Source organism: Notechis scutatus, chromosome 6 (assembly GCF_049901735.1).
Source record: "Notechis scutatus isolate UNSWTSFEM ecotype Mainland chromosome 6, rNotScu1.2, whole genome shotgun sequence".
NCBI lineage: Eukaryota > Metazoa > Chordata > Lepidosauria > Squamata > Elapidae > Notechis > Notechis scutatus.
In genome coordinates this window covers 31,660,681-31,682,374 of record NC_142014.1, presented here as the reverse complement: position 1 = coordinate 31,682,374, position 21,694 = coordinate 31,660,681, and the positions used below count along the sequence as shown (strand labels likewise).

At 44.5% G+C, this 21,694-nt stretch overlaps 1 protein-coding gene across 1 annotated transcript in view; it reads right to left on the bottom strand.

Annotated features, from left to right (window-relative positions):
• Positions 1–6,927: 6,927 nt before the first annotated feature.
• ITPR2 (inositol 1,4,5-trisphosphate receptor type 2) overlaps positions 6,928–21,694 on the bottom strand; it is a 143,936-nt gene continuing 129,169 nt past the window's right edge. Inside the window, 8 exon segments of the mRNA XM_087967877.1 lie at positions 6,928–7,265; positions 8,123–8,284; positions 13,223–13,383; positions 14,142–14,224; positions 14,226–14,305; positions 14,388–14,518; positions 16,525–16,611; positions 19,062–19,257. Of these exon segments, the coding sequence (XP_087824003.1) occupies positions 7,179–7,265; positions 8,123–8,284; positions 13,223–13,383; positions 14,142–14,224; positions 14,226–14,305; positions 14,388–14,518; positions 16,525–16,611; positions 19,062–19,257 (987 nt within the window). The 3' untranslated portion in view covers positions 6,928–7,178.

The window sequence follows — 21,694 nt, the reverse complement described above, 5'->3', positions numbered from 1 at the left end:
ATCGATATATATGATGTAGATTTATAATGTATATTCATCAGCAAATGGGGGTGTGATTTATTTATATCTGCATCAAAAGATGTCCCACCCCTGTGGCCAATGAATTTAAAATTATTTGGGTTGTTCTTCGGAGATTTGTTTCTACAGAACTTCCTGGCTCACAGCAACCATTTTCTGATCATCAGTGGTTGTTGCAAACGGCTTATCCCATGGACTGGAATCTCAGCAATTTCTTACATGAGCGGTGACCTTAATATATTTTTAGTTCTATACCAATAGTGGAAGATGTGCCAAATCTATACTTATAATAGTAGCCTTTAAAAGAAAAAAACGTAAGAGTTTAGGCCTTGGGGCCAGAAGTGGTATTCAGCCGGTTTGGGTCAGTTCTGGAGAACTGGAAGCAGAAATTTTAAGTAGTTTGGTGAACTGGCAAATGCCACCTCTGACCGGCCCCACCCCCATCTAGAAAATACTGGACCTGACAAAACGGGCCCATTTTTCGGCCTGCAAAGGCTGCAGAGGCTCCCCTCAAGCCTCTGGGAGGCCAAAAAAGCCCTCAAATGGGCCAAAAATCAGCTGTGAGGCACAGTGCAGGTAAGGGGGCAGCATGCGGGGGGGAGGATTACGTGCACATGCGCAGGGGGCAGGGGGAGGGTGCGCATTGCCTTTTGGGTGTTGGCATGTGAGAGCGTGCGTACAATTTTTGGCACAGCAGCCCAAAAAGGTTAGCCACCACTGTCCTGGAAGCTGCTTCTGTTCAGAACGGAAGCAGCTCCTTGAATGAGAAGTTTGAAATGTTTTCAAATATAAAAACCAAGAAGGTCCAAGTGGCCTTTTGGAAAAAGCACCGTTGGCCGCGGCAAGAAAGAGAACGCTTTCTTCCATTCCCTCCCTCTGCTCTGAACTCTTGACCTCCTCCTGCTTCGAAAGGAGCATCTCTTCCCAGCAGAAGAAATCCATGCGTTGAAGAGCTCTGAAGCCACAGCGAGAGGCCCTTCAAGTCCGTGATGTCCTTCAATTCATGGCTACTGAGAAGGTCAGTCTTGGGCTCCTTCTCATCCTGGATGACAGCTGGACCAGGACATTAAGATTCCCAGAGACGCTAAAGATGGAGAAAGGTGCACATTTTTCTTTTCTTTTTTTCCATTTAAGGAATTCATGCACGAATTGTCATCATGGAACCAGGTGAAGACCCAGATCTTCTCAGGAAAGTTGGAGTCCTGCAAAAGAAGAGATTTCCATCCTCCTTCTTCCAGATTTTTTTAAATATGCTAATTACCAAAATCTCTTCCCTTCTCCTTCCTCTTCCTGCTCCAGTCTTCTCTGCTCTCTTCTCTCTCTCTTTCTTCTCTCTTCTCTTCTCTTCTTCCTCTCCCTGCTCCAGTCTTCTCTTCTCTCTTCTCCTTTCTTCTCTCTCTCTCTTCTCTTCTTCCTCTCCCTGCTCCAGTCTTCTCTTCTCTCTTCTCCTTTCTTCTCTCTTCTCTTCTCTTCTTCCTCTCCCTGCTCCAGTCTTTCTCTTCTCTCTTCTCCTTTCTTCTCTCTTCTCTTCTTCCTCCTCCCTGCTCCAGTCTTCTCTCCTCTCCTTTCTTCTTTCCTCTCTCCCTCCTCTCCTCTTCTCCTTCCCCCTCTCCTCCTCTTTTCTTCTCTCCTCATGATGCCAGTACATATCCATAACCACCCTATTTTTCCAGAGTGGAGCCAGCTCGTTCCAAATTAAAAAGAGAAAATTTTCAGTAATTAAACCCTGGATTCCATCTGGAACGACTGTCAACAAGACCAGTCACAGAGAAGATGGACCGGCGTCTGCTAATTGTCTTCTGTTGCTTTGGAATGCTGCCCTCTCGTATTGATATCCTGATTATTCTGGTTGAAAATGGCCCCGGCGCTTCCACAACGGGTGCCGTGACTGCCTGAAGTTATGATCAAGCTAATTATAAAAGGTTTAATTTAGCCTTCAGTTCTCTGCTTTCCTCCATCCCACATGTCCCTTTGCTTGCTAATATGCTTCTGTAGGGAGCCTGGCACAGCTACATGTTCTCATGAAGGCATCTTGTTCTCACCCAGGCTTCCCAAAACCATGAAGCTGACTCCTTGTCCCAGTAAAACCCCTTTTATTTAGGTTAAAGGGAATTCCTCTCCAGCAAAGTCCTGGCCAATGGTCTTTCAAGAGATCTCACAACTACAGACCTTGATCAGGCTGGGAGAGCTGCCAGGCCAATAGCTTCCAAATGCCACGCTGTAGCAGACAATACTTGGCAAGGAGTCAGGAACAGATCTTCAGCATAATGAATTGAACTAATTGTCTCCTGCAAACACCACTCCCCTTTTGCTCCTCCTTTATTCCCTATGGGAGGGGCCATTCACTGTCCACCTGTGCCTTTACTCCCGAGTCAACCCTTTTTCCTTAGCTGTTCCCTTCTCCTGGCAGCTCCATGCATGCACACACTGGGAACAGGCTCCAGCTGTTCTTCTTCTCCACTGATCTCCAACTCCGAAGGCAGCTGATAACTGTCAAACGGCTCTGGCCCCATCTCTGCCTCTGACGCAGAGCCCTCGTCCGATTCTTCCCCAGACTCCAGGACTGGCCCATGTCCCTCCCCAACCTCCTCACTGTCCGAGTCTGCCTCCAACTCCGCTGGCCACTGGCCAGCCACAACAGATCCAGAGATTGGTGAAATATTGAAAAGAAGCAATAATCAAGGAAATGCAAGGTTCCTCCCCAATTTAAAGAAGTAACATTAAGCAAGCCTAAGTTGAGTCCGATTGTTGAGTTGGCTCCCCTGTTGTCCACTGTCTCCTGGAGTTTCTCCAAATTCACATCCACTGCATAACAGAGTCGGAAGGGACCTTGGAGGTCTTCTAGTCCAACCCCCTGCTTAGGCAGGAAACCCTACACCACTTTAGACAAATGGTTATCTAATCTTCTCTTTAAAAAGAGATTCTTAAAAGGCATTAGTGACCCTATCTAACCATCTCATCCTGTGATGAGCCGGGGCGTGACCCAAAACTAACAAAGTCACGAAAGTAGAATAAATTCCCTTTAATGCCTCCAACCTAGCCCCCAATGTCCAATTATCCTCAGCTGGAGAACAAACTCTTCCAAAAAATAGTCAGAAATGCAATCAGAACCCAAAGTAAAGATAAATAGAAATTAAAAAATCAACATAAACCACACTGAAGTCATTAACATGGCAGGCCAGGATAATAAATTTCAGACTTTGAATAAATTGAACAGATAATGCAGCACCCACAGTTGGGAGGATGCCAAAATCCAGATAAGCCTCAACAAAGATAATGCAAGCTTTGCTTCCAGCAAGGAGCTGTGTGCAAATGCCCCACTTATATCCTGTTCTCCCAGCTGCAACTAATGAAAGGGATCAGGGCCTTTTTCTCTCTCATAAGCCGCATTGCTCCCTTCTCCGTTCCTCCCTGCGTGCCCTAGGATGAAGAAGGGGTGGGCCTGGCTCTTCCTCTGAATGCCCAGCCAGACTGTGCCCTTCCCTCGTTTTTTCCACAGCCACCGGATCCACACTCGTACTCCCTGTCAGCTGCCCAATCTCCCCCTCAGAATCAGACTCCAACAAGGGCATGACACATTCTCTTCTTTGAAGTTGTTTCACTTCTCATCCAAGAAGCTTCTTCAGCTCTGACCGGATGTTGGGGAAGGGAATGATTTACTTCAAGGTTGAGTTGCAGGTATGAAGTTGCTAATAGGTCCTTACCTGGAAGCCATTTTGCTTCTTAGACTGCTTGGAAGGCATACATTTGCATAGTTTAAACCCCAAAGAGGGTTTAGTTTAGTCTGAGCTTGCTGTAATGAGGTTAGGGCAATTCTGTGGTTAGGCCTTACAAAAATCTTACAAAAACCAGGCCTTTCTGAAAGACACGTGTTTGAGACAGCAACCCATTAACACAACCGGTGGGACATACGCGCCACAATTCATGATAAAAGTGCAAGACATAGTGGAAATAAAGCCCCCAAAATGCTGCTTCCTCACAAGTTCCATCAACGTACATTGCGGATAATGAAAACAATCGGCCTGAAACTCCACTTGAGCCAAGGAAATGTGCAAAAACATGTTTCCTACAGCTACAATAATATGGCATAATAATGAGATAAGGTGCAATCTCACAACTGGCATTGCATTTATGCCTTCCAAGAAGCCAGTAATTTTTATTTCCTGAAAAGCCACACACAAACTGTCTCGTATGTTTCCAGTTCTCCTAAGATATGTCAACAGGGCAACTTATTTTATCCAGGTAAGATGAAAATCTAGAACTTTGTCTCACCTACAAGAGTTATAGGTAAGAGAAGTTAGGATCGATTAAGGGGAACCAATTCTAGATTTTGCTCCCGGCCAGAGATAAAACTTTCAATTTCTTTATCAACATTTTTACTAAGATGATTTTTGTTTTTTTAAAAAATGAAAACTATAGTTACATAAGAAAGACCCAGATTTACTGACATTTAATGTTAAAAGAATGCATTTCACTCCAGTTGATGGAAGTTAGTTTAGCTCTTAAAAGTCTTTTGGGCATGGTTTTTTTTCCAGGAAAATAATCTATGGCTCGCAGAACAGACCTGCAATAATTTGGAAGACACTTTAATAAAATGACCACTACAACCCTGTGTTGAGATTTTTTGCAGCCCAGATTCAGGAATTTGATCCTCCCTCTGAGATAACTGAGTAAACAACTACAACATTGAATCCTCACTGTGAGCTCAGGTACTCCTTGCCTTACGACCACAATTGAGGCCAGTGTTGATGTTGCTAATTGAAACATCCGTGAAGTGAGTTTTGTCCCATGTTGCGACTTTTCCTATCGTTCCTGTTGTTAAGTGAATCATTGCATCTGTTAAGTTAGTAACATGGTCGTTAAGGGAAGCCGGATTCCCCCCGGTCGCAAAAGCAGATCCCGTGACCCTGGGACACTCGCACCATCATAAATATGAACTGGTAAGTGTGACAAATGGCCGTGAGTCATTTTTTCCCGGTGCCATTGTCTCTTGGAATGGTCACTAAATGAACTGTTGTAAGTAGAGAGCTGCCTGTCCTGTAAGATAAATCCTCTCTTTCACAAGGGAGAATAGACTGAGTAGAATCACTGGGTAGAATGATGAGTATATTTGTCTCTCGGTGTGTTGTGGTTCGCCAGCAGCCTGTGCAGACAGAGGTGGAATCGGACAGTGGGGAAGAACGGGGATCAGTCCAGGAGTCTGGAGAGGCCTCGGACGAGGATCCTGCATCCGATGCAGAGATGGGACCAGGACCATCTGGGAGTGGGGTGCTGACTCTGGAGCCTCTGGAGTCTGGTAGCAGCGAGGCAGAGGAACAAAGGGAGCCTGTTCCCAGTGCACATGTGCACAGAGCTGCTAGAAGGCGAGAGCAGCTGAAACAAAAGGGGCAACTTGGGAGTAAGGCTGGGAGGTGATTGCCCCTCCCATAAGGGATAAAAGTCAGGCCTAGATGACGAAACCTTTGCAGGAAGCAAAGTCGTTTGTTTGGTTCAGATTCATTCTTGAAGCTCTTTGTACTTTGGTTGGTTTCTTTTCTAGTTCATTGGACACTTCTGTTATTGGCAGCACTTCACAGGGAAGAAAGGTGGGTGCTTATCTCGAGGGACAGTTTGAGATTCATTACCAGCTGGGAATGAAAATAATTCCCAGTGTTGCAATAAAACAAGACTTGTTTTTAAAATTAAGCATGTGGATAATTATGGTATCAGAAGCCTTGGTCAGGACATAGTAGAGTAACAGAATTGTGGATCATTTTGGAAGAAGATCTTGATCAGAAATGGAGAAAGAAGAAGCATCAAAGTCAAATTTTAGTGTAAACAAGAAGGATCCACTTTCGATCTGCTGCACAGATATTTCGAGCCCACTTGCCCTCGTGAATTTAATCTTTGATACTAAAGATTTAGGAAAGAGATCTTTCTCTCCTTAACCTCATCCTTGGTTTTAATTTTAGATTCGAGGCCGTTCTTTGGAATTGCCAGTTGCATCCCCCTTTTTAAGAGGACAGGAGCAAAATCCAGAAGGAAGGCTATGAATTCAATTTGAGACTCTCTCATTGAATTGAGGATTCTGTGCTCCTGTCTTTAGTGGGGGAGCGATATTCCTAAACACAAAGAATTTAAAACTGTGGATTCGTTGCACTGGATTTTAGGAATCGGATGGCAAAAATGCTGCAAAAATTTGCACCGGTCTTCCTTAAAAAGCAAAAATAATGATCGATGGTGGATGAAGGAGATGGCTTCGCTCATCCCTTAAAGCCAAGGAATTGGTTGGAGAGTTATTTACATCATTTGGCTAGTCAAAAGAGCACAACGACACCATGCACAAACATGACAAATGGCGTTAGCCAGCTGTATATGGTAAAGCTTAAAGGTTCCCTTCGCACATGTGTGCTAGTCGTTTCCGGCTCTCGGGGGCGGTGCTCATCTCCATTACAAAGCCGAAGAGCCAGCGCTGTCTAAAGACATCTCCGTGGTCATGTGGCTGGCAGGACTAAATGCTGCTGAAGGCACACAGAATGCTGTTACCTTCCCACCAAAGTGGTCCCTATTTTGCTACTTGCATTTTTTAAACATGCTTTCGAACTGCTACGTTGGCAGAAACTGGGACAAGGAACGGGAGCTCACTCCGTGACTTGAACCGCCGAACTGATGGACAAGCTCAGCGTCTTAGCCAGTGAGCCTGGGGTCAACCCAAAAGGAACTTTTAAAATCTGCTGCACGTTGTGCTCACCAACAATGGCTGGAGTTAGAACATTTATTTATCTTTTTTTTAGAATGGCATCCAAACAACTGGACTGATTTTTGGCTTCTTCCCTGCCGGCCTCTGGAGAAAAACAGATATATATCTTTAAAGAAAAAATAAAATAATCTCAACTGAAAAGTGAGAGCATTGACACAGATCCTCCCTTGTTGAATTTGCTGGTTTATTGAGCAAAGAGGAAGATGTATGGCCTGCTTTGCATGATCTGTAAATGGGAGGTTAAGCCCCACCCTGGCTCCTTTCGATCGTAAAACGCTGTTACAGCTTGTTCTCGGAGCAAAACCACTTCGCATTTTGGCACTCCGTTGAAAAAACTGGGGCACAATGTTCAAGCTCTTCCGCCTTGTGATCCAGGGAAGAACAGGGATGAAAGGCTGTGTCACAATCCTGGGGTGGTTTATCAGTGGGGGGACGAGTGATGGTTCACGTGAGGAGCGTTGGAGCCCAAAAAGCCCAGCCTCTGTTTGTTTTTCCTTTGTTCTGTCATCTAAGGAGGAAGGAGGAGGCAAAGACAAGATCAGTGGATGGCTTTTCCAAAAGAAAAGAAAAAAGAAAAAAAGAAAAAGAAAGCAAAAGAGGCAGAGAGTTATATAAATGTTACCCGCTGAGGTTGTCTTTTAAAAGTGTGTTTATTTGTGGAGGTCCTTAATGTTCTCTTTTCTGGCAGACATTTCATCACCCAACTAGGTAACATCATCAGTGCTGGAAGGGTGGGTGTGTGGAGAGGAGGAGGAGGAGGAGGAGGACTGTGGGGTCCTTGGCATACTCTGAGTTCAGTTGTTTTCTTGCAGACTTTTCATGACCCAACTAGATAACATCATCAGTGCTAGAAGGGAGGAGGTGTGAGGAGGAGGAGGAGGAGGAGGAAGAGGAAGAGGAAGAGGAGGACAATGACTGTGGGGTCCTTGGCATTCTCTGAGTTTGGTTGTTCTCTTGAAGACTTTTCATGACCCAACTAGATAACATCATCAGTGCTAGAAGGCAGGAGATGTGTGGGGAGGAGGAGGAAGAGGAAGAGGAGGAGGAGGAAGAGGAAGAGGAAGATGAGGACAATGACTGTGGGGTCCTTGGCATTCTCTGAGTTTGGTTGTTTTTTTGCAGACATTTCATGACCCAACTAAGTAATATCGTCAGTGCTAGAAGGGAGGAGGAGGAGGTGGTGGAAGTGGTGATGGTGTGTGGAGTGGGTGCTTCATCACTGGAGGCTTTTAAGAAGAGACTGCATAGTCACTTGTCTGAAATGGTACAGGGCCTCCCGCTTGAGCACGGGGCTGGACTAGAAGACCTCCAAGGTCCCTTCCAGCTCTCTTCCTATTCCCGCTTCTAAGCGCCAAGGCTGCTCACCTGTTCTTTAAGCTCAGCGAGTTGGCCGGAGAGCTGCTTGACCAGAATCATGGTGGACTCCAGCCTGTCTTGCAGGTTCCTGATTTCGTTCTGCTCATTGTCCCCTTCGTTGCTGACCAGAGACATGGCTCTCATCCGAGGAAACCACTCTAAGTTTTTTTCCTGCAGGAGACGGAAACCGATAGGATGTTAGCTCAACGACGTGTTCTCTAAGGAGTTTCCGAAGGCTTCCACAAGGTTTCTTGAGAAGGAGGTACTAAGCTGGCAGGAATAGCCAATACTCTAGAACAGTGGTGGCTAACCTTTTTGGGCTCCTGTGCCAAAAATTGTGCGCCTGCTTGCACACTCGCACTCGCGTGCCAGCACCCAGAAGGTAATGCATGCAGCCCCCCATGCCCCCTACACATGCACGCATAATCCCCACCCACCCACCCCCGCCATCCCCTTACCTGCGCCTGCGCCTCACAGCTGATTTTCGGCCGGTTTGAGACCTTTTTCTGCCCCCCAAAGGCTTCAGGAAGGCTTCTGCAGGCTTTGCAGGCCGAAAAGTAGCCCCGTTAAGTCACTTCCGGTATTTTCGGAAAAACAGGAAGTGATGAAATGGGGCTAGTTTTCGGCCTGCAAAGCCTGCAGAAGCCTTCCTGAAGCCTTTGGGAGGCCAAAAAAGGCCTCGAACCAGCTGAAAATCAGCTGTGAGGCGCACGCATGCCCAGTGAGGTAAATTTGCCTGTAGCTCGTGTGTCAGCACAAATGGCTCTGGGTGCCACCTGTGGCATGCGTGCCATAGGTTCGCCATCATGGCCCTAGAAGATAGGCTCAAGATTTAACCTTTAACCTCAAACTATGCACTATTGACCTCACCCCATTCCTAAGAGGTCTGTAAGGGGCGTGCATATGTGCACCATCGTGCCTCCCGTCCCTGTCCTATTGTCCCCATTTATTCGTACCTATTTCCTGTATTCTTACTCATGTTGATGTTTATACCTATTATCTTGTAAGCGATTGACAAATCAAACCAAATCAAATAAATATATAAATATCTAGATGGATCTTGACAGACTTGAACCCTGGGCCCTATCTAACAAAATGAAATTCAATGTAGAGAAAAGTAACGTCCTACACTTAGGCAAGAAAAACCAAAAGTACATATATAGACTGGGTGAAGCCAGGCTCAATAGCAGGAACTGTGAGAGAGATCTTGGAGTCTTAGTGGACAATTATCTAAATAGGAGCCAACAGTGTGAGAGGCAGCGAAAAAAGTCAATGCAATCCTAAATTACATTAATAGAGGGATACAATCAAGATCAAGGAGGTACTAATACCACTCTATAAAGCCTTAGTAAGACCACACCTAGGGTACTGCATGCAATTTTGCTCACCACACTATAAAAAAAGATGTTGAGGCTCTAGAAAGAGTGCAGAGAAGAGCAACCAGGATGATTTAGGGGACTGGAGGATAAAACATACAAAGAACGGTTGCAGGAACTGAGCCTGGCTAGTCTAGTGAAGAGAAAGACCAGGGGAGACAGGAGAGCAGTCTTCCAATATTTGAAGGGCTGCCACAGAGAGGAGGAAGGGGTCAAGTTATTATCCAAGGCACCTGAAGGCCAGACAAGGAATAATGGATGGAAACTGAACAAGGAGAGATTCAACCTGGAAATAAAGAGACATTTTCTGACAGAATAATCAACCCATGGAACAAAAGTTGCCTTCAGAAGTTGTGGGAGCTTCATCCCTGGAGGTTTTTAAGAAGAGATTGGACTACCATTTGTCAGAAATGGTGTAGGGTCTCTTGCTTGGGCAGGGGGTTGGACTAGATGACCTCCAAGGTCCTTTCCAACTCTGTTAATCTGTTAAGGAGAAGAACTTTAAAAGAAACCTTGGGTGGGATCTATTGAAGTGATCTGCAGGAATTAAAAAGAGCAAGGAAGAAGCAAAAGGGACATTTAAAACATCTCTGTGCTGTCTCTCGTTGCAAGAATTTTAGTTCCTTCCTGTGCTACTTAAACATACTATTAATAAAGAAAAACTCACTGAAAGCAATTCCAGTATTTTAATTTTCTTAGGAATTATCCTGTGACGTTGGCCTTGGAGCAGATTTAGAAGGATACCTTTTTTTAAAAAAAAAATGAAATCTGTTTCTCTTACTGCTAAACGCGATGAGAAAAAGTGACATTATTTTCAAAATAATTGGACCAAATATTGTGGCTCTTTTAATGAGGAGCTTGCAAGCAGATGGTATCATTCCTACAACATGGGCTCGGAGAATATCTGTTAACTTTTGGAGAGGAGCCAGTTGTTTGGAAATGAAACGCCAAGGAAAACAATATTTTTTTTATCAAGTGAGCGGATATTGTGGTGCATCAAACCCATTAATCAAATGGTGTTATTTTACTTAAAGAACATTATCTGTAGAGAATCCATAGCACACAGCATGCACGTGCAGTCGCCCTTCCAAAATGTGGCCTAAGCTTTACCAGCTTAGTCAGCAGACATGCCACGCTCTGCTACCAATGAACTATAGAAAGAGCCAACATCTTTAACACATTCTTCGGCTCAGTATTTTTAAACAGCAATGGACCATGCCCAGCATTTCCTAGCTGAACCACAGACAACTACAATGATCTAATACATATTGATTTTACAGAAGACAATGTTGAAAAAGCACTGTGCAATCTAAAACCATCTCTATCTATTGGACCGGATGGAATATGTGCCTACTTCTTAAAAAAGCTATCCACTGCCATAGCCAAACCTCTAAGCATAATCTTTGAAAAATCTTTCAGGACCAGCTCCTTGCCTAACCTATGGTCACAAACTGCGGTCATCCCCATCTTCAAAAAGGGAGACCCCAGCCTAGTTGAAAATTACAGGCCAATCTCCTTATGCTGCGTCACCTGATTCCAGTCATGGAATCAATTATTAACCAATCCATTATCCTCCACTTAGAGACAAACAACCTACTCTCTAATAAACAATTTGGTTTCAGAAAAAAACTGTCCTGTAATCTGCAACTCTTACACTGTAAAAACATATGGACTACACAACTCAATCAGGGCAAAGCAATAGACGCAATTTACATAGACTTCTGTAAAGCCTTTGATTCAGGGGTACACGACAAACTATTCCTAAAACTAAAATCTTATGGTATCTCTGGACAACATCCATCTCACAGCTACTGCTATTGAGGTAGCCCCTACTCCCGTGATGGCGAACCTATGGCATGTGTGCCACAGGTGGCACGCAGAGCCATTTATGCCTGCACGCGAGCTGCAGGCAAACTTACCTCACTGCGCATATGCGTGCCTCACAGCTGATTTTCGGCTGGTTGGAAGCCTTTTTCAGCCTCCCAGAGGCTTGAGGAAGGCTTCTGCAGGCTTTGCAGACTGAAAACTAGGCCTGTTTTGCCACTTCCTGTTTTTCCGGAAATCCAGAAGTGATGAAACAGGCCTAGTTTTCGGCCTGCAAAGCCTGCAGAAGCCTTCCTCAAGCCTCTAGGAGGCTGAAAAAGGCTCAAACTGGCTGAAAATCAGCTGTGAGGTGCAGTGCAGGTGAGGTGGTGGGTGGGGATTGCGCATGCATGCGTAGGGGGCATGGGGGGTGCATTGCCTTCTGGGTGCTGGCACACGAGTGTGAGTGTGCAAGTGCGTGCACAATTTTTGGCACAGGAGCACAAAAAGGTTAGCCACCACTGCCCTACTCTATACCTGTGCCTTTGGTTTTTCTTTCCTAACTGTAAAGTTTATTTTACTCACTACTGAATTTCATTTTGTTAGATAGGGCCCAGTGTTCAAGTCTGTCAAAATCCATCCGGATCTTGAGCCTATCTTCTTGGGTGTTGGCTATTCCTGCCAGCTTGGTGTCGTCTGCAAATCCGATGAGTTCCCTTCTATTCCCTCATCTAAATTGTTTATGAAGATCTTAAAGAATACTGTCTGTTGTTGTTTTTGGCTGTCAAATATTTTTAAATGCATAAATGACACTTTTTAATCTTCCTGGGCCACCCACTTATGTATATTACAAAGGTTATGGATCCTTCTCATATTTTTTTCTTTTTACTCCATTGATGGTTGAAAGATAGCCCTCTTCAGTTAAGAATTAATTACCCGTGTGATAAAGGACATGATGTCAATTGTCTCATGAACATCCTGTTTGTGCATTAACCTGAATACTTAATAAAGCAGGCCCATTTCAAGGAGAAATATTGGATTAATCAGAAATCTGGCATTTAGGCTGTTTTCTGCAGGTACATCTGCAGAATTCTTGATCTGGGAGGTGGAATTTATTTCATTATTATTTTTTAACTCCTTCATGACAATACTTTTCAAAACTTTATCCATGCTTTCTCAGTTTATAGATAATGTCATTATCTTCTCGTGAAGCCAAAGGCTCAATTTTTTTAAAAAAAATACCACACAGTATTTCTCATTTGCATTAGATGGCTTGAAATGCCTTTGCTATTACAGCACTCAGAATAACTTTATTGTCACCTTGAGTGTACATGAATAGGCATACATTAAAATGAAACTTCATTGCATACCGGTAGTCCTTGATGTAGGGCAATTCATTTAGTGACTGTTTAAAGTTACAACAGCATTGAAAAAAGGGACTTATGACCAGAGATCTAACTCTAGCCTGCTGTGAATTCCTTATCTCCCGCTATTTTCCCTTGGCTGTCAGTAGTTCAGATTCTCGTAGGGAACTCAAGCTTGCAATAAATCTTGCAACAGCAGTATCCCAACAGTCACGTGATCAAAATTCAGACAGGTGGCAACTGACTCATATTTATGATGGTTGCAGTGTCCCAGGTGTGTGTGTGTCACATGATCCACTTTGGCGACCTTCTGACAAGCAAAGTGGATGGGAAAACCAGATTCACTAAATGACTGTGTTCCTAACTTAACAACTGCACTAACAATTCATTTAACAATTGTGGCAAGGAAAAACTTACTTAACAAATATCGCGCTTTGCAATGAAAATTTGGGGCTCACTTGTGGTCGTAAGATGAAGATATCCTACAGTTAAGGATGAATATATTCCAGATGTGCCTGGAAGGACCAATTTTATTGCATCACAAACCACAGCAAAATAGGACTCACCGCAATCATTTGGGCCACATAACTTTCGGGTCCAGTATATTCCGTTGGGTCTTTCACTCTGACCAGAACGATAAAATACAGATAGTGCCACATGTTGTGTTCTGACTTGATGTGTTCCTCGAATGAAACCGTCTTGTTGTCAAACTTGTCTCGTTCAAGCCCTGCAAAACAAACAAACAAACAAAAAAAGGAGAAATTCACAAGAACTTTTTCAGACATTAAAGCCGGAATCTCCAAGCTTGGCATCTTTAAGATTTGTGGACTTCAGTTCCCAGAATTCCTCAGCAGAGTTGGCTGAGGAATTCTGGGAGTTGAAGACCACAAGTCTTAAAGTTACCAAGCTTGGAGCCCTCCTGCATTAATACTCCCTTAAGAAATGAGTAGACAAAAATCCTACAACAGGTAGTCCTTGACTTAGAAAAGAAAAGAGGGGAAAAAAAGAGAGAAGGGAAGAGAAGAGAATGCAAACTAGAGTAGAGTGGAGTGGAGTGGAAGGGAAGAGAATGCAGAAGGGAAGGGAAGGGACTGGAAAGGGAGAGGAGAGGAGAGGAGAGGAGAGAATAGAACAGAACAGAACAGAAGAGAGCTAAATTAATGGAAATTAATTAATGGATGGAAATTGATCAAGGACAAATTCAATCTGGGAATAAGGAGAAATTTCCTGACAGTGAGAACAATCAACCCATGGAACAGAAGTTGCCTTCGGAAGTTGTGGGAGCGCCATCACTTGAGACTTTCAAGAAGACATTGGACTGCCGTCTGTCAGAAATGGTGTAAGGTCTCCTGCTTTGGCAGGGGGTTGGACTAGATGACCTACAAGGTCCCTTCCTACTCAGTTAATCTATGTAATTAATCTATGTACGCCTTTTTTTTTAAAAAAAAACCTTAACGACAAGATGCAAATCCTATGAATACATACCGCAGATGAAACAGGTTGTCTTTAAGATCTCTTCTTTCTTTTGCTTTTCACTCCTGAGATCTGCAAAGGTATCGATGATGACTCAAAATGAGGTTCAGCACGATAATGATGACGATGAAATAAAACAGGAGATCATAAACCACCCGAGCAGCAAACAGCGGCTCCTTCAAAGAAACGGCAATTTTATTTAGTTTTAGGGCTGTAGGTTGAGGGGACCTACCGAGATCGACCGAAGAAAATGCTCACCTCTTTGGATGGCTTCCGAAGGACGTCCCCCACGCCTCCGCCATTCCTCAGCCCCTGGTTCAACACAGTCACAATACACATCAACAAAGTGTCGCAGGTTCTCTCCATCCCGTCCTTGTCACCGTCTTCACCTGTGGGGTTATCATAAGGTAGGAGTTGCCAACTTTTTGGACCTCAGGGACCACCAAACTCATAATTTTAAATCCCATGGACCAGAGATCCTGGGAAAATCCCCAAAAAAGTCTGCAGGAAAATTCCCGACCCCGTTTTCCTACCAATCGATCATTCTTTATTTGGGATCACAGGATACCGTGTCCAGCTCTGTTCTCGGGAGGGGGGAGAGAGAGAGAGAGAGAGAGAGAGAGAGAGAGAGAGACTTTTGGCTTCATGCAAGGAAAGCAGCAGAAGCAGCAGAAGTCTTTCTTTCTCTCCCCCAAACTCCGCCAGAAATGAGTCTTTGTGAGACTTGTCATATTGGTGCAGCCTCTTGAAGAAGGAGGCCTTGCAGGGTCCCAAAGACCCATTTCTGGTGGAATTTGGGGGAGAGAAAGACAGACTTTTTCTGCTTTCCTTGAGTGCAGCCAAAAGCAGAAGAAAGAAACGGAAAGAAGCAGTCCGGTGGCCGGGCCAGGCATGTGGGGCGAGTGGGCCAAATCATGTGGGGCAAGTGGCGCAAGTGGGGCAAGTTCCCCCCTCCACCTTTCCCCCCTCCCCTCACTACCTCATGTTGTTCGCAATGCAAGTGACACAAGCCTTGTGTTCCCGCGGGCCATGTGGGCGGCACAGCCTTGTGTTCCCACGCAGCCTGGATTAATTGCTTTGGGGGTGACAATTCTCTGCGGACCACCAGTGGTCCCCGGCCCACTGCTTGACGACCACTATCATAAGGGACCCATGGAGGGCAGAAGAGCCCATTAAGCCTCCCTTGGGGAAACATCGGCCGCACAAAGCGTAAAATAGAACCTGCATTCTTTCTTCTGCTTTCTGCTAGCATTCAAAGAACTTGTGTTGTGTTAATAATCACCTCCTAAATTGTGTGAGGACAGGACAAACATCCGTATCCTGACAGTGAGAACAATTAACCAGTGGAATGGCTGCAGACGTGGGTGCTCCATCACTGGAGGTTTTCAAAAAGAGATTGGACAGCCACTTGTCTGAAATGGTAGAGGGTCTCCTGCTTAAGCAGGGGGTTAGACTAGAAGACCTCCAAGGTCCCTTCCAACTCTCTTATTCTGTTATTCTGCAGTACACCGGAGCATCATTTTACGGTATCTCCATGCAAAGGACTTTGCATGCAAAAGACCTCACTTCTGGAATGACATCATCAACTTCATCTTGCATAATGGACACCCCCTTCCCCAAGCTATTTTATCGATCACAGGTTTCACTATAGTCGTTGGATAATGACAATATTTGTCTTAAAATATCAGTTGTGGTAAGTGAAGGAGGGGAGAGAGGAGAGGAGAGGAGAGGGAAGGAAAGATAGAATAAGGAAGGGAAAGATAAAAGAAGGAGGAAAGATAAAAGAAGGAGAGGAGAGGAAGGGAGAGAAAGGAAGGGAAGGAATAGGAATAGGAATAGGAATAGGAATAGGAATAGGAATAAGAATAGAATAGAATAGAATAGAATAGAATAGAATAGAATAGAATAGAATAGAATAGGGCAGGGGAGGAGAGGAGAGGAGCTAAATTAATGGCATCAATATTTCCTCCTCAGTACGGGTAGTCCTCGACTTACAACAGTTCATTTAGTGACCATTTGAAGTTACAACAGCACTGTAAAAAGTGACATGATCATTTTTCACACTTATGTGATCAACTTTCATCTGCTTGGCAACTAACTCATATTTATGACGGTCATAGTTTCCTGGGGGTGGGGTGGGGGGGGTCATGTGATCCCTTTTTGCAACCTTTTGACCAGCCAAGTCAATGAGGGAAACCAGATTCACTTAACGACTGTGTTCCTAACTTAACCCCTTCTAGTAAGAAAGGCCGCAAAACAGGGCACCAGTCACTTAATAAACATCTTATTTGGGAAACAGAAATTTTGGGCTCAATTGAGGTCGTAAGTCAAGGACTACCCATAGCGGGAATTTATTTAGCTGGAAGAACAAATATTTGACAAGCGTTCCACTAACCTGGTTTGAGAGTTGGAAGTGTGCAGTTCTCTCTTGAACACGTTTCCACCATCATTGTTAAGCTTGTCGTAGAGTCGGTGCCACTGTCTGATACGTCAACAACAACCACAACAGCATGGAAAAAAGCCATAAGGTCGAAGCAAATAAATTCAACCACAACTCTTTCATCATCATCATCTTCCTTTAATGACCTCATGATCCCTTGTAGGGTGGAGTCTGGGCAACTGAACGGAGCTAGCAGAGTGTTTTACTGGCCGGATGCCATTCCTGTTGCCGATACGGAGTTTTGTTCGGCAGATATATTTTCAGTGTACCCAGAGAGAGAACTATCTGCCTCTACCTAGGATTGAACTCACAGATTCCTGATTGTAAGGCGAGAACTCTATCTCCAGGCCACCACGCTAGTGGTGGGATTCAAATTTTTTTACTACCGGTTCTGTGGGTGTGGCTTGATGGGCGTGGCAGGGGTAGGATACTGTAAAATCTCCAGCCAGAGGTGGTACTTGCCGGTTCTCCGAACTACTCAAAATTTCCACAACCGTTTCTCCAGAACTGGTCAGAACCTGCTGATTACCACATCTGCACGTCTGAATACCACATCTTTCAACCACATCTCTTTGCTAACCATTAAATTATGCGCCCTCATTTCTCAGGCTTCATCATGAATTTTTTTTAAAAAACACCAATAAATGGGGTGATATAAGGAATCAATTCTCTAAATTTAATGTAACTCTTAGACTGGGTGCCCCTAATCTTTTTTTTTTTTTTTTTTTTGTATGGCCTTCAAAATGGTGAAAAATTGGAAGTTTTGTGCATAATTCAGATTGCTATTCGGATAAGCAGCCCAGAGTCGCTTGATACTAAGATAATGGGCAAATAAATTTAACAAATAAATAAATAATCAACATTCTACTGAAGCACAAAGCTGTGATCGAAATAAAAATACCGGTGTTTCGTATTTACATTGTATCATGGGCCTTTCATTGCAGCATCTGCTTCAATAACAGAACTCGCATCAAATCACTTTATCTCCTTAAGGGGAAAAAAAATTATTCGGAGCTTCAAACTGTCAAATATTAGAATAATATCCGTTTATTTAAAGCATGGCATTACTTTGACAAGAAGGACATTGTGTTCGATGGCTGCTCTTCTGGATTTGGAATATTTAAAACATTTCCAAGGTCAAAAATGCGATTTGAGGCTCATTCACTGCAGAGTGGAATAAAATATTATGTTCCCTTTTCCAAAGCAAATAGGAAAATGTGCCTCAGGATTATTGCATGAAACATCTCTTTGGCGGTGAGCATTATACAGGATTTATCTCGGTTGCAGTGAAGGGTTTGTAGGACTTAATATGACAAAACGATAAGCTTGAAATAGTCATGAAATGTTCTAATGTTGTGGTCTGTCGGCAGCCTGCGGAGCTGGCGGCAGAGTTGGACAGTGGGGAGGGACATGGGCCAGTCCGGGTGTCTGGGGAGGACTTGAACGAGGGTCCTGCATCTGATACAGAGATGGGGCCAAGGCCATCTGGGAATTATGTGCTGACTCCGGAGCCTCCAGAATCTGGCAGCACCAAGGCAGAGAATAAAAGGGAGCCTGTTCCCAGTGTGCGTATGCGCAGAGCTGCCAGAAGGCAAGAACAATTAAGACAAAAGGGACGACTCAGGAGTAAGGCTTGGAGGTGATTGGCCCTCTCATAAGACATAAAGGAGGAGCAAAGGGAAAGGAATCTTTGCAGGAAGCAACGTTGTTCGTACTGGTCGGTTTGAAACCTGAAGCTCGGTGTTGAATTTGTGTTCCGTTTTGGCCTTGTATAGCTAATTTGACATTCAGTCTTTGGCAGCATTTCAAGGAAGATAAAGGTGCGTGCTTATCAGACTTATCCTGAAGAGCTTTGGCAGACTTCCATGAGACTGTTTGCAAACTGTTTGAGACTCATTACGGGCTGTGAATGACTAAAATTCACAGCCGTTGAAATAAAGAAAAAAGGGTTTTGGGACTAACATGTGTTTGTTAGTGTCTCCATAAGCCTTGGTCAGAACAGGTAACAATTCCATTGCTGTTTCCAGGCCAGCCCCATGGGCCTTAAGTTTGACACCCCTGTGCTAGGAGCTGTATGTCAGGATTCCGGCAGTCACCCCATTTAAATCATGAGTCTCAAGCCAAACTTCCAAAACTTCAAAAGGATTTATTGGGAATTAACATGTCTGGCACCGCCTGGGTGTAGCCAACTCTGAAGCACATCATTTATTGTCACCCTTGACCCTGGTTTTCTCCCTACCTCCTGGGTGTATCGTCATTCATATTCTCCAATGGGACACGTCCATAGCCCAGAGTCATCAATCATGCTCTCCAGTTAGAATTTTGTGTGGCAGAAACCTCAGTCACCTAGTTACTATCTTTGAAAAACTATTTATGGAATGCACTTTCGGTTTCCAAGCTGCCGCACTACTCTTTCAAACCCCTTTCCCTCCTCCCTTTCTGTTGGCAACTCTAAAAAGACCATAGAAATATTTTATGAGTTGACACCGTACCTGTAAGGGATGTTCTATTTTTCAACCTTTCCACGTCCATTATGAAGTCATCCTTCAGAAACAAGAAGCCAACAATGGAGAAGAGATAGACCAGGATGAGAGCTAGGACCGCCGTCAGAATAATGGACCTCCCGTTCCGTGTGACGCTTTTGATGACATTCAACAAAGTCTCCTCTCGGTACACCAGGTCAAATAACTGGAGAAGAGAATCAAGAAACAAGAAGGAAGGTGGTTCATCTTATAAATCACATGCACAAAAAGACCACTTCACAAATGCAAGGCACAACATAGGACAGGAGGAGTCTTCAAACTTGACAGCTTATAAGACTTGTGGACTTCCAACTCTCAGAATTCCTCCTCCAGTCATGTTAGTTCAGGAATTCTGGGAGCTGAAGTCCATAAAGTCTTAAACTTGCCAAGTTTGAAGACCCCTCGACATAGGAGAACAAATCCATGAGGACTAGATTCAGCAGTCCATCTGCCTTTGAAAGACAAAGACCACTCTTTTGAAGACAATAAAGTCCACATTTGGGACAGCTGGTTTGAAAGAGGGTCAAAGAGGCCATCTATGTCCAAATTGAACGGCCTTCTCTCAACAGAGAGTAGGACATCATCAATCTCCAGTATACAACATAGTACTTTCAGAAGTTCCAAGAAGGCTCCACACCCATTTGCACCACTCAGGTGACCCTGAGGACACAGGTAAACCTCCAGGTGGCATCAACGATTCCCAGAAAGAGTACTAATGACCAGATGACTGCAAGAAATATAAATCCTTTCATTCCCCACCATCCAGCCAGAGCTGAAGAAGGTTCTTGGATGAGAAGCGAAACGTCCAAAGAAAAACCAGAAAAATCCAGTTGTCTCCTGAAAAAGCACTTTTGGGGCAACCCTGGCCTGGATGACTGAGAATCTCCACAGGCATTTAAATCACACAGGAGATTTTTAAGAAGGGACTGGAAATTCATTTGTCTGAAATGGGATAGTTGTTGTGACCCGTCATCCGTTGGCTCCTTCAGCAGCCGAATCAGAGGAGGAGGAGGTGTGGGAGTCAGGGTCAGCATCAAGGCAACCTGAGAACTCCGAGGGGAAATAAGGAATGGAGCTGGCAGAGAGAGAGAGGGAAGGGGAGAGCGAGAGAGGTGCTCTGTCAGCCCTCAGATGGAGAGTCAACAGCCCCCAGGTCTGGAGTGGCTGATGAGGAAGAATAGCTGGGTCCAGTGCCTGATGTGTAAATGCACAGAAGGCAGAGGAGAGGAGAGCAGTGGAAATCTATAGGCCGGTCCTTGGGACGGAAGAGCCAACACTGCTAGCGAAGCCCCACCTGAGCTCTGGGGATAAAAGGCAGGGGACAGAGATGGGTAGGTGTGGCAGACAACTATTCATCTTCTGGCCGGACAGACTTGTTAGTCTGTGGTGAGAGGGAAACTTTTTGCCAGAGGTGCCAGCACTCTTTGGGTTAACTTCAGAGGATTTGTCATGTTAGGGGAGCTGGGTCAGAACATAGAGTCTCCTGCTTGAGCAGGGGGTTGGGATAGAAGACCTCCAAGGTCCCTTCCAGTTCTATTCTGATTGATTGAAAAGTTGTATGGCATTATGTCATAAACATGGCATTTTCAACGCCACAAAATGTTCTACAAAATTTGCCAGATTTCAATTCCACAAAGCTTCTTAAAGAGCTTTACCCAAATTCCCAATAAAGGGCCCTTTATTAATAATACCGGTGAGGTTGAGCCTCTGAACACTTACCAAGATGAAGGCCATAATTCTGCCTGCGAATATATTACAGCGATTTCCTTGCCAGAAACCCAAGCTTCCCTGCTCTTTGTCTAATGAAGGTGGCCAGATATGGAGCAGGAAGCGTGATCTTAACATGAACCCATCCTTTTCATGAGGCAGAAGCTGAAAAGCTACAGAGGGGGTCCTTGACATATAACATTTCAATCAATCAATCAGAATAGAGCTGGAAGGGACCTTGGAGGTCTTCCAGTCCAGCCCCCTGCTCTAGCAGGAGAACCTATACCAGTTTAGACAAGGGACTGTCCAGTCTCCTCTTGAAAACCTCCAGTGATGTGGAAAGAAGGAAGGAAGGGAGGAAAAGGAAGGAAGGAAGGAAAAGGAAAGAAGGAAGGAAGGAAAAGGAAGGAAGGGAAGAAAAGGAAGGAGGGAAAAGGAAGGGAGGAAAAGGAAAGAAGGAAGGAGGAAAAGGAAGGAAGGAGGAAAAGGAAGGAGGAGGAAAAGGAAGGGAGGAAAAGGAAAGGAGGAAGGGAGGAAAAGGAAGGAAGGGAGGAAAAGGAAAGAAGGAAGGAAGGAAAAGGAAGGAAGGGAAGAAAAGGAAGGAGGGAAAAGGAAGGAGGGAAAAGGAAGGGAGGAAAAGGAAAGAAGGAAGGGAGGAAAAGGAAGGACGGAAAAGGAAAGAAGGAAGGAAGGAAAAGGAAGAGAGGAAAAGGAAGGAAGTCAGGAAGGAAAAGGAAAGAAGGAAGGAAGGAAAAGGAAGAGAGGAAAAGGAAGGAAGTCAGGAAGGAAAAAGGAAGGAAGGAAAAGGAAGGAAAAGGAAGGAAAAGGAAGGAAGGAAAAGGAAAGAAGGAAGGAAGGAAAAGGAAGGAAGGGAAGAAAAGGAAGGAGGGAAAAGG